We start from the raw sequence: 13468 nt of genomic DNA, 5'->3' as shown, positions 1-13468 counted from the left end.
CTTTTGAACATTTACTTTTGCCCCTTTTTGCTCCTAAAGGCAAAAACTGCCTGGCCCTTGTGTTTTACGGGCATTTTTGAGTTCTGTAATCTAATAAACTCTGTTACTTTGAATCTTGTGGCGTTCTGTCCTTGACACTTAGCTACCATGGCTCAATGTAATGTAGCAAGAAAAGTTTTGTAAAGCTTTTAGCCTTCTCTGTCAAAGAGTGCTGGTGCCTCACCAAACTACAACTCCCATAATTGCTAAGCACTGAGACATGGCAGTTAAATAATAATAACTTTATTTTTATACCCCGCCTCTATCATAGAATCATAGAATAGTAGAGTTGGAAGAGACCACATGGGCCATCTAGTCCAACCCCCTGCTAAGAAGCAGGAAATCGCATTCAAAGCACCCCCGACAGATGGCCATCCAGCCTCTGCTTAAAAGCCTCCAAGGAAGGAGCCTCCACCACGGCCCCGGGGAGAGAGCTCCACTGTCGAACAGCTCTCACAGTGAGGAAGTTCTTCCTGATGTTCAGGTGGAATCTCCTTTCCTGTAGTTTGAAGCCATTGTTCCGTGTCCTAGTCTGCAGGGCAGCAGAAAACAAGCTTGCTCCCTCTTCCCTATGACTTCCCTTCACATATTTGTACATGGCTATCATGTCTCCTCTCAGCCTTCTCTTCTGCAGGCTAAACATGCCCAGCTCTTTAAGCCGCTCCTCATAGGGCTTGTTCTCCAGACCCTTAATCATTTTAGTCGGCCTCCTCTGGACGCTTTCCAGCTTGTCAACATCTCCCTTCAACTGTGGTGCCCAAAATTGGACACAGTATTCCAGGTGTGGTCTGACCAAGGCAGAATAGAGGGGGAGCATAACTTCCCTGGATCTAGACGCTATTCCCCTATTGATGCAGGCCAGAATCCCATTGGCTTTTTTAGCAGCCGCATCACATTGTTGGCTCATGTTTAACTTGTTGTCCACGAGGACTCCAAGGTCTTTTTCGCACACACTGCTGTCAAGCCAGGCGTCCCCCATTCTGTATCTTTGATTTCCATTTTTTCTGCCGAAGTGAAGTATCTTGCATTTGTCCCTGTTGAACTTCATTTTGTTAGTTTTGGCCCATCTCTCTAGTCTGTCAAGATCGTTTTGAATTCTGCTCCTGTCTTCTGGAGTGTTAGCTATCCCTCCCAGTTTTGTGTCGTCTGCAAACTTGATGATCGTGCCTTCTAACCCTTCGTCTAAGTCGTTAATAAAGATGTTGAACAGAACCGGGCCCAGGACGGAGCCCTGCGGCACTCCACTTGTCACTTCTTTCCATGATGAAGACGACACATTGGTGAGCACCCTTTGGGTTCGTTCGCTTAGCCAATTACAGATCCACCTAACCGTAGTTTTGTCTAGCCCACATTTTACTAGTTTGTTTGCCAGAAGGTCGTGGGGGACTTTGTCGAAGGCCTTACTGAAATCCAGGTACGCTACATCCACAGCATTCCCTGTATCGACCCAACTCATAACTCTATCGAAAAAAGAGATCAGATTAGTCTGGCATGACTTGTTTTTGGTAAATCCGTGTTGACTATTAGCAATGACCGCATTTGTTTCTAAGTGTTCGCAGACCACTTCCTTAATGATCTTTTCCAGAATTTTGCCTGGTATTGATGTGAGGCTGACCGGACGGTAATTGTTTGGGTCGTTCTTTTTTCCCTTCTTGAAGATAGGGACCACATTCGCCCTCCTCCAATCTGCTGGGACTTCTCCCGTTCTCCAAGAACTCTCGAAGATAATTGCCAGTGGTTCTGAAATAACTTCCGCTAGTTCCTTCAGTACTCTTGGGTGTAGCTGATCTGGCCCTGGAGACTTGAATTCGTTTAGAGAGGCCAAGTGTTCCTGGACAACTTGTTTCCCTATTTGGGGTTGGATTTCCCGCAATCCTTCGTCCATTCCGTGTTGCTGAGGTTGAAGATGGCTTTCTTTTTCTGAGAAAACTGAGGCAAAGAAGGCATTAAGTAGTTCTGCCTTTTCCCTGTCCCCTGTCGCCATCACCCCATCTTCTCCTTGCAATGGCCCTATTGCCTCCTTTTTCTTCCTTTTTCTACCAACGTAAGCAAAAAAGCCTTTTTTGTTGTTTTTTATGTCCCTGGCAAGCCTGAGCTCATTTTGTGCTTTAGCCTTGCGAACCTTTTCCCTACAGGTGTTGGCTATACGTTTGAATTCTTCTTTGGTGATTTCTCCCCTTTTCCACTTCTTGTGCATGTCACTTTTGAGCTTTAGCTCAGTTAGAAGTTCTTTGGACATCTCCCCAAAGGGGACTCAGGGCAGCTAACATGGTGGTGTCAAACTGCATTGCTTCTATGGTGTAAATAAACCCTTGGAATGAGTTATCATACCAAAATTATTTCTTTTCTTAAATCACTATACTATTACATCTTTTCCCCTGAGTCACCTGAAATCATGCAGTATCATACTATACCTTTTCATTCAATATTTCACTGTATTCAACATATTCATGAATCAAATGTGCAGGTCCTACCAATTCTGTTTTAGTTTTAATCCATTCTAGTGAAAACATGAGAGCACAGAGTTCCTATAGGAGAAAAAGATTTTAAAAAGTTTGCAAGTCATATTTTTATTATTTTGACTTGTTACTATGAACTTTCCTTATAGTACAATGTTCTAGAATCTCCCCACAAACTGAAGACAGTATGAAATACTGGACATTACATATTAACTAATATTTCACTTAAGTCATATGACTGAGTGCTTACATTTTTTCACACTCAATTTCTCACAAAAAGACTTAATAGAAGTTGTTATAGGTTGAGTATCCCCTATCTAAAATGCTTGGGAAATATTTTGGAGTTTTTCAGATTTTGGAATATTTGTATAATGATTCCACCTTTAAGATGTCCTAAAGTTTAAATACAGCATTCCTTTGTTTTATAAACACCTTATAAACATAGCTTGAAAGTAATTGTATACAAAATATTTTACTAATTCAGTGCATGCAATAAAATCTGTGTATATTGAAGCATTAGAAAGCAAAGGTGTCATTGTCTCACCCAACCACATAGACATTTTGAGGTTTTAGAGCATTTAGGCTTTCTGGATAAGGGATAGCTAAATTGTATCACAATTTAGCAAATACTGTATATTAATAGTTGCTTCATTTTAGTGCACTGGATAATGAAAGCTATATATAGTACTAAATACAAAACAACTTCAACATCTAGAAACAAGGACTCTGCTCATTTTAAGCTTTTTTTACAAAGCTTTAAAGAAAGAAAGAAAATCCCAGAAAAATTGTATTACTGTACATGCAGTAGGGAACAACTATCATCAGGATAAACTTACATCATGCATGCTAGCACTTGACATATGGTACGCGAGAAAATTATACCAATACATCCAGTCTTCCTGAGTTGAATTTGGCATATACTGTGCATAGTGGTTCTTGTATTGATGAACTACTTTTTTATGTAGTGCCTATAAAAATAAAATGTTTATTATTACAATAGATTATCCTATTCTAAAATATGGATTTGTTTATCCATGTGACAAAGAATTTGGGTTGATTTAGAAAGATCATATAAATGTTTTTATGGTTTTTACTCCAGCTGATCACTTTGTGCATCAAGGGAAGCTTCCATGAACATCGATGACTAAATGTCAAACTAATTAATATGAAAAATATGTGAACAAACACAGTCACTGTGCATTTTTAAATTATCTTAAAGGCAGCTACCAGGAAGAGGTGATAGGTTGTTTTTTTTTTCATGTCAGGAGCGACTTGAGAAACTGCAAGTCACTTCTGGTTTAGAACTGGCCGTCTGCAAGGACGTTTCCCAGGGGATGCCCGGATGTTTTGATTATCCTTGTGGGAGGCTTCTCTCATGTCCCCACATGGAGCTGGGAGCTCATCCGCGCTCTCCCCGGGTTGGATTTGAACCTGGCAGCCTTCAGGTCAGCAACCCAACCTTCAAGTCACAAGGCTTTAATCCACTGTGCCACCGGGGTCGCCACAGGTGATAGTAAAGGCTGGTAATGCCATACTCATGCTGTAATCTGCAAGATATCAAAACTTAACCAAAGTTGTCCCTGCCCCATGGTCAACACAGGGATGTACTCAATAGCATCCAAATGAGCTCTTTTCAGTATTGTAAACAACCTGTTAAAAGGGGGGAGGGCATGAAGAAACAACTATAACTAGTCCCAACATTAAACTAATGGAAGATTGAACTTTAATACAGTTTATTTTTCTACAAATATTTTGACCCATTTGCCTATCTTTATAAAAAGGATACACTAAAACCATTATGCAATGATGTCACTATATATTATAGAAATCTTTTCATAAACCACATTTTCTATTTTAGAAAATTTTTGAAGAATTAATTTTATATACTTGATTCTCTGCAATTACAAAGAGATCCCCTAAAAAGAACTTCATCCTGTTCTAGTAGTGACAAGTATATGGGCTATTATGTCATAAAAGGAATTTGTTGATGTTATAAAGCAGAGTTTCTCAAACTGTGCTCCTCCAGATGTTTTGGACTTCAGCTCCCACAATTCCTAACAGCTTGTAAGATGGCTAGGATTTCTGGGAGCTGACATCCCAAACACCTGGAGAAACAGAATTTGAGAAACACTGCTATAAAGAAACCTATTAGTGCAACAAAGGTTCTGTGTGTAGAATCAAAATAATATTAAAAGTTGAATGTTTGACTGCAATCAGCCCTACTACTACAAGACATCTTCCATAGACACTAAAAACAAGTATGTGGATCACAAGAAATTAAAAAGCATACTTGCAACTGATCACGATTCTTCTCAGTAAGAAAATCAAGTTGAAGATCATGCAAATAATAATGGAATGATTTCCCATTTCGATCACAGAACAGGAGAGATTTATTAACAAATCCTTGTAGTATATCTTCAGCTTCTTCAGTCTCAATATCCCAAAGAACACAGAATACCTAAAATGCATTTGGAAATAAACATTACTAAATTCTTTGCAAATAATTATGCAATAATAATGGAATGATTTCCCATTTCGATCACAGAACAGGAGAGATTGATTAACAAATTCTTGTAATATGTCTTCAACTTCTTCAGTCTCCATATCCGAAATAACCCAGAATACTTAAAATGCATTTGGAAACAAAGAATTACTAAAGACTGGCACCATGTATACCCATATATAAGTGGATCTGTATAAGCTGAGGGCAGGTACAGGATCGAAGTGACTCATTTTGCTATGGTCTGTGGATAGGTTGTTGGTAAAATGTAGGGTGTGTAACAAATATTGTCCTTTTCCTTTTAAAAATGCACAGAGGGGTTGTATATAGGAAGAACTAAAGAGGAGATCTATTTATTTGAGTGATTACCATGGATGATGTGTGCAAACTGCATTGCTAGTCTTAAAATATCTATATCTCTACAAATAGAGATAGGCAAAGAAATATAAAGAAAAAGAACAAGAATGCAGCCTGGAAAAAGGGGATGGAGGAGAAGAACAAGAAAACAACCTCCCTCTATTAGGGACCCAGTGCAAAGGCAATGACAAGAGGCAGAGACGAGAAGCTCCTGCCACCTTATACCTCCTTGCCCAAACCAGAGAAGGGCAGCTGCCAGTTTTTCATCATTTTTTTCCCTGAGTGGCATTTAGCATCTATGTGGGAGTGCCTGAAAAATGCGCTGCACCTATCATTTTTACTGTTTAAGGTAGAGAGGAATTACGGCAGACATTTTTATTTAGGGCTTCCCACCTAAGCTTCTATGCCGAGACTTCAGTGGCCATTTATATAGGGGCATATAAGAAAAAAACTGTCTTTGCTCTGGATTCCTTTTCCAGCACTGACAATGTAAGTTTATCTAGATTTTCTAGATCTATTTTTTGTCAAAAATGTTTCAACGTATACATGATTATCTGCCTAAATATAAATATAAAAGAATACAATTCATAGGTACAATGAAACCCTAAGAAATCTAGTTCAGCTTCCATTTATAGTTGGTAGCATTCAGTTAGCATTCACACAAAGGAAATTCTCCTTTCCAACACAGTCCTCCATTTCTTTTGTGATCCTCAGAAAAGGCCTGAATGAAATGTAGGAAAAGCAAATAACACAGACGAAACTGTTTTTACAGTCTGCTTTAACATTTTCTCTTTTCCTCTAAAGTCAGTGATCTAAGTCCACATTACAGACCTTTCCTGCTCACTCTCCAGAAGCAGCTTTCAAGATTTACAGAGAACTCCAGTAAAGAAGAATTTCCTGTGTGCAAATGTCTATGTAGAATTACTTCACTGGCTGCCACCCACAGTCAACAAAAGAAAGAAATTCCAACAATCTTCAGAGTTATAAATTCCTACATATTTCTTTAGAATTTATACAATTAAATTTACTTATGGCTACCAGAATTCAGGACATACAGAGGGGAATGAAGCTGTACAACACAAGCATTTCTCTAGGCTGGAGTTGCCACCTTTTAACCAACTCTGAAAGTTGAATAATAAGTACCATCTAGAAAGTAAAAAACACAGACACTTCCAAAAAAGGGCCTGCTTAGAGCTATACATTCATTCACAGAGGGCCCTTCTACACTGCCATATAATCCAGAATATCAAGGCAGATAATCCACATTATCTGCTCTGAAGTGGATTATCTGAGTCTACACTGTCATATAATCCACTTTAAAGCAGAACATCTGAATTTTATGCAGCTGTGTAGAAGGGGCCTGAGATCAAGGTAAACCATAACTGTCATATCAATAAGAGAAATGAAAAAGAAACATAGTTAAGGATGGGCAGTCTTTAAAATTACTCCTAATTACAACATTAATGTAGCTCTATATGGCTTAGAAAATAAGATTCCTATAGAACTAGATTACTAGCAAAACATCATGGCAGCTATTTGCTTTTAGAATTCACAGTTCTTCTAGAATTCCCCACATTAGTACTGGCTTAACACAAATTTTACCTTTGAAGGCACTTTAACGTCCTTTTGAAGGACAGAAAGATCTCTGTAATAATCTTTAGAATTTTCTGGCAACATTTCAACACTTATGGACATTGCTTCATCAAGTGCTTCGTAATCATAAGATGAAGATTTCTTTATTCTTCTGAACTGCTTATTTTGAAGTTGTCTAAGATAGTATTCCCAGCGATTTGGAAAATCTCGTAATAATGCTCCTATTAAAGATACCACAAGAGGAGAACCTAGAACACAGAAATTCATAGTTTAAAACATGAAATAAAACATTTAAAAATGGTCAAAAGGAGGAAGCCAGCTGTGTTACAGTGAAGTAGATACTGAGAAAATCAAAAAACAGCTCTTACCTCTATTAAAAAGGTCAAGAGTACAAAATACAAGAAAGGAAAACTTGATATATTTAACCAATAAGTTTATCCTAATACAAAAGGCCCAAATATATTTTATCCAACCAATACACTTGTCATCCAAGAAGCAAGAGAAGGTTTCACATTTCCCCAACCAACATCAATCTGCACATCTTACAAAACTTTGAATATTTCAAAACGTTACGGTATGTGATTTTCTTCTATCTCTTTTACATCACCTTCCTTTCTGGTACAGGTTGAGTATCCCTTTTCTAAAATGCTTGGGACTAGAAGTGTTTGGGATATTTTTTCAGATTTTTGAATGTATGTGAATATCTATACATAATAAACTACCTTGGAGAGGGGACCTGACTCTAAAACACAAAATTTGTTTATGCTTCATATACACGTTATACAAATAGCCTAAAGGTAATTATAAATATTATAATAATTTTGTACATGAAACAACATTTGTGTACACTGAACCATCAGAAAGCAAAAGTGCTATCCATGTGAATGATTTCGTATTTTGGGGTATTATGACATTCCAGATAAAAGATGCTCAACTTGCATCGGGTCTTGCAGAAGCAGTGAGAATAAAATAAGTTAATTGCAAAAGGATCTGTAGAAAATCTGTGGGTGCCAAATTCATGTTCAGAAAAAACATTTCCTGGTTTATAGAGATAAAGATGGAAAAATGTTGGAAAAGGTACAAAGGATGAGTGACTAACAGCATTATAGTTATCTATGTTCATGCTCAGAAGAAAAGAAGTACATTTCTAAGTAAAAAGGATAGCAAAATAACAAAACAATTCCTTAAAGATATCATAATCTTCTAATATTTTTTAAAATTAAAAATTGTCAATGAATTGTTCCATGCCTAGATCACAGGAGAGATAAATAATAGTTTAAAATAATTAAACTCCAAATTGGCATTTATGAAAATATGTGCTATTTTTTATAAGAAAAACAACATAAAATCAAATTAAACATTTTACCTTTGCATTCTTTTACAATCCAATCAGCTTTTTCTGGTAGCTCTGTTATTTCCATATTAACAAATAGGGATAATATTTCAAGTGCTTTTTCATGTGATAGTCCACTTTCCACTGGAACTTCGTATTTCTTGCCTGAGTTTAACATTAGTATTGAATGTTAGGGGGAAAATAGTCAATTTAGCACTTTATAGCACTTTAGAGTTTTCATGTCAAGCTTGGTTAAAACATGTTGTACCTTCCTACAGGTCTCTAAGACCCCATCCACACAACTGAATAAAATCCCATGTTATCTGCTTTGAACTGGGATATATGGCAGTGTGGACTTAGATAACCAGTTCAAAGCTGATATTGTGGGTTATTCCACCTTGATATTCTGGATTAAATGTCTATGTGGAAGGGCCCTAAAACAGTTTTTTTTAAGCATTCAAATGCTCATCTGCCAGTTTTAGAAAATCTGTATTAGTCATTGTATTAAAATATCTGATCATCCACAGAAACAAAATGTACATTAAAATTCTTGCGTGTGTAAGTTACCTAAGAAAAATGAGTAGATCTACCTATTATATCAACTGAAATTGACATGCTCTGCAGAATATGTATACTGAACTCATTAAAATCTGTAAAAGAAATGATAAAACTGATGAATCCAGGGATCTCTAGTAGCATTAAGAATTTTCTGCCAGAAACTAGACACTGGGCCTCACAGAAACAAGAAACTAGAATTCATGGAATGTTGTCAGGGAAGTTAAAGTGGAATAGCGCACTGTAACAGTTTAGTGTGATAAGTGTCTCAGCTTTTCAACAGCAGGCAAGAGTAGTTGCCAAATACTTGCTTGAATAAAAAGTATTTGCCTACAAATAGAAAGAGAATTATATGGGATTCTTGAGCCTAGCTGTGAATCCCTAAGTAAAAGTACTATAATTAGTAAGTAAAACTTTATTTATATACCGCCCTCTCTCCCCGAAGGGACTCAGCGCGGTTTACAAGCATAAAGACAGCAACATACATTACAAGCAACACAATACACACATCATTAAACAAAATTAAAGACCTATACAACTCGTAAAACAGTGAAGACCATAAGAAACAATCACAACAACCAGAAGGAACAAGAATACATAATCAGATGGGTTGACATGGACCATTATTAGGGATAGATGATCCTTGTACAGTATGTTTACGGGCCAGGGGTCGGCGGTACGCCAGAGAAAATTATTCAAAAACCCGCCGAAACCACCAGGTTTTCAACTGCTTGCGAAAGGAGGACAGAGTAGGGGCTTGTCTAATCTCCCTTGGCAGGAGATTCCAGAGCCGGCAGGCCACTACCGAGAAGACCCGCTCCCTCGTCCCCACCAGTCTCACTTGGGACGAAGGTGGGAGTGAGAGGAGGGCCTCCCCGGACGATCTCAGGGCCCGCGCCGGTTCATAGGGGGAGATGCGATCACGGAGATAGGCAGGGCCCAAGCCATATAGGGCTTTATAGGTAAATACCTGCACCTTGAATTGGGCCTGACAGTTTATCGGCAGCCTAACAAAGGTATCAGTCTTCGCATAAGTTTCCCTTGGAACTGCAATAACTTAGTATATCAAATACATATGAAATAGTACCTGAAATCTTTTCGTATAATTTAAATGTAGCATTGTTAATACTTTTGTCTTCTTGCTAATGTTGTGTTCTATATATCTCACAAATACTTCAAACTATTTTTCAAGGACCACAATTTTCTCCTTTCTACAATGGTTTCATCATCACTGGTTCTTCAATGATAACGGTTAGGATTGAATGTTTGCCACTTTTGATGGAAACCACCCTGAGTCCCTCGAGGAAATAGGGCGGATTACAAATGAAGTCTTATTGTTATTATTAGCCATGACAACACAAGTCACCCTACTGTGTACATATCATATATGAAAAACATTAAATAAAACAGGATTTAAGAAGGTATGGGAAATACTCAATCCTTACCTGTTACAGAATCTGTTACACTCCTGTCCCTACTGGTGAGAAGAATCTGGAAATGACTATCAAAGGCTTTTAATACCCATGAATCCCAAATGTCATCCAGAACCAACAGAGACCTATTACAAAAAAAAGAAAAGAAATAATGGCGAGCATGAATTTATGCTAATTCATCAACATGTTAAAAATAAAAATTTAATATTCAGCTTTTTCATTTGGGAGAAAACCTGTTATCTGTTCCAACAGGCCTTGGATGAATGATCCTAGCCCTCATGTTAGGACTTGTTCTGCTGATCAAGAATATAACTGTTGCACTTTACTCTATTCTTTCAATTGGCAATAGTTCCCACGTTTACCTCATCCTTAGCCCCTTATCAATGATAACAGTCTCGGGTTACCAACTTCTTTTGTTTACATTCCTCACTGTATGCACTTTATGGCCCAGTCATTTTTATGCGTATTTCTGGTTTTTATCCAATCCATGTTTTATTGATATGTTTTATTTTTATTTATTTTTTTAATTAGATTTTTATTCAAATTTTCTTACGTGCACATACATTAAAAGTGAAAATAAGACAATGGGGGTAGCTTAGAAAATGAGGTAAGGGAAGGGGAAAAGGAAAGAGAGATGAAATATATATATATATATATATATATATATATATATATATATATAGTAATGAATTAAAAATAGAAAAAGTCCTTCCGCTTTCTATTCTTTGTGGCATGAGTTTTATTCCATCTTCTTCCCTTTTTCATACACTGGACTAGATTTCTTTGTTATAAATGTCCTCGGATTCTCCTTTTGCTTATTTTTCCTTTGACTTTTTCTTATATTCTTCATATTTTTCCCAATTAGTTGGTTTTATTATATTACCTCTGTTTATTTTCATTAAATATGTTAGTTTGTCCATATCATATATATCATTCAATTTCTCCAACCAATGTTGTTTTGTTGGAATGTCTCTTTGTTTCCAGTATTTAGCAAAGGTTATTCTTGCGGCTGTCGCTGCATATGTAAATATTTTATCCTCGTTTGAGTTCAATTTCATAATACTCTCCGTCAACCCAAGTAAATAAAACTCTGGCTTCATTGAAAATGATTTTTGTAGTATTTTCTCTGTTTCTTCATGTACAGATTTCCAGTATAATTTTGTTTCTGGGCATGTCCACCAAATATGGAAGTATGACCCTTCTTGCTTTTTACATTTCCAACATTTATTGTCTGTGTTTTTGTACATGATTGCTAATTTTTTTGGAGTAATATGCCATCGATGAAACATTTTAAGCCAATTTTCTTGTAAGTCCGAGGCGTACGTGTATTTTTGTTTTATATTCCATATTGTTTCCCATTCTGACATCATGATTGGGCGTCCAATATTTTTTGCCCATTTTGTAGCACATGTTTTTACATATTCTATCTCTGTTGACCATTCTAATAGCTTCTTGTATATTCTTGTGATTTCTTTTTTATCATTTTGCATTAGAGCGTCCCAAAAGTTATCAGTTTCATTAAATCCTAGTGTTTTGTCCTTTCCAAATTGTTCTTTCAATTGGGCATACTGAAACCACGATATTTTGTCATATTTTTGTTTTATTTCTTCTTGCGATCTTAGTTGGTATTGTCCATCCATTTTTCTTAATATTTCCTTGTATTTTGGCCAATTTGTCCATTCCAAGAATTTTTTCTGATTGGCTTCTAAAGGTGAGATCCAGAGGGGTGTTTTCGTATAAATCCTTCCCTTGTATTTTTCCCATATTTTTATTAATGGGGATCTGATGAAGTGATTTCCGAAATTTTTCTCCACCGATCTTTTGCCGTACCAAAGATAGCTATGCCATCCTCTCCTCAGATCGAAACTCTGTAATGCCAATATGCTATTTTTTTTCCAAAGTTGCCCAATCTTTTACCCATACTAATACACAAGATTCATAATATAGTTTTAAATTAGGCAGTCCAAATCCCCCTCTCTTCTTCTCGTCTGTCATTATTGTGTAGTTTATTCTTGCCTTTTTTCCCTTCCAAATGAATTTTGTGATTTCCTTTTGCCATTCCAAAAAGAGTTTGTTATTTCTTATCACTGGAAGATTTTGAAACAAGTACAACAGTTTTGGTAGGACATTCATTTTTATTATCGCTATTCGTCCAAGGATAGAGATTTTCAGATTCTTCCAATTCTGTAGGTCCTTTTTAATTTCGTTCCATTTTATTTCATAATTACTTTTCAATAGATGTGCATTTTTCGCTGTCAACCAAATTCCTAAGTACTTTATTTTGGATACTATTTGAATATTTGCCGCTTTCTCTATTTCTTCTTGTTTTTTCTTTGATATATTTTTTGTCAAGATTTTTGTTTTCTTTTTGTTTAGATAGAAGCCTGCCACTGATCCGTATTCCTCTATTTTGTCAAGCCACTTTTGAATTTGGTGTTTTGGATTCTCAATAATGCATATAAGATCATCGGCAAGGCTCTCATTTTAAATTCATAATTTGCTATTTTTGTTCCTTTTAATTGATTATCCTTTCTGATATTTCTTATTAAGATTTCGATTGCGAAGATGAAGATTAAAGGTGGTAATGGACATCCTTGACGAGTTCCCTTATTGATTTGTATATCTTTTGTATATTGTCCATTTACTAAGATTTTTGCTTTTTGTTCCATATATATCGCATCAATGGCATTACAGAATTGGTAACCTATATCAATTTCTTTAAATAATAATTTGATGAATGACCAATTTAAATTGTCGAATGCCTTCTCTGCGTCAATCGAAAGTAGTGCCAATTCTTTTTGGTGGTATGTTTCATAGTATTCTATTACATCTACTATAGTTCTTACATTTTATTTCATATACCTTCCCGGAAGAAATCCTTTTTGCTCTGGCCCAATCCATGTAGATAGGAAGTTTTTGAATCGGTTTGCCAATATATTAGTGAAAATTTTATAGTCCAAATTGAGTAACGAAATTGGACGATAGTTTTTAACCTCCGATTTGTCTGTGTCTTCTTTATGAATTGTTATGATATCTCCTTCCTTCCACGATTCCGGGGTGACCTTCTTTTCCAATACCTGATTCATTAGTGTTTTCAGAAATGGAGCTAGCTCATCTTTCATAACTTTATAAAAGCTTGCCGTAAATCCGTCCGGGCCCGGTGCCTTGTTAGGTTATTGATATGTTTTATTGATTTGTT

At 36.5% G+C, this 13468-nt stretch overlaps 1 protein-coding gene across 1 annotated transcript in view; it reads right to left on the bottom strand.

Annotated features, from left to right (window-relative positions):
- The window catches only part of apaf1 (apoptotic peptidase activating factor 1), a 63291-nt gene that overhangs the window by 36620 nt on the left and 13203 nt on the right, over positions 1–13468 (bottom strand). The window contains exons 6-11 of the mRNA XM_003221102.4: positions 10282–10394; positions 8315–8446; positions 6958–7196; positions 4789–4956; positions 3335–3466; positions 2454–2567 (exon numbers count right to left, since the gene is read on the bottom strand). Coding sequence (XP_003221150.1) covers positions 2454–2567; positions 3335–3466; positions 4789–4956; positions 6958–7196; positions 8315–8446; positions 10282–10394 — 898 coding nt within the window. The remainder of the gene's footprint in view (positions 1–2453; positions 2568–3334; positions 3467–4788; positions 4957–6957; positions 7197–8314; positions 8447–10281; positions 10395–13468) is intronic.

This window comes from Anolis carolinensis, chromosome 5 (assembly GCF_035594765.1).
Source record: "Anolis carolinensis isolate JA03-04 chromosome 5, rAnoCar3.1.pri, whole genome shotgun sequence".
NCBI classification, from domain to species: Eukaryota; Metazoa; Chordata; class Lepidosauria; order Squamata; family Dactyloidae; genus Anolis; species Anolis carolinensis.
Note: the sequence above shows the minus strand (reverse complement) of the source record. Positions and strands in the feature narration are given on the sequence as shown.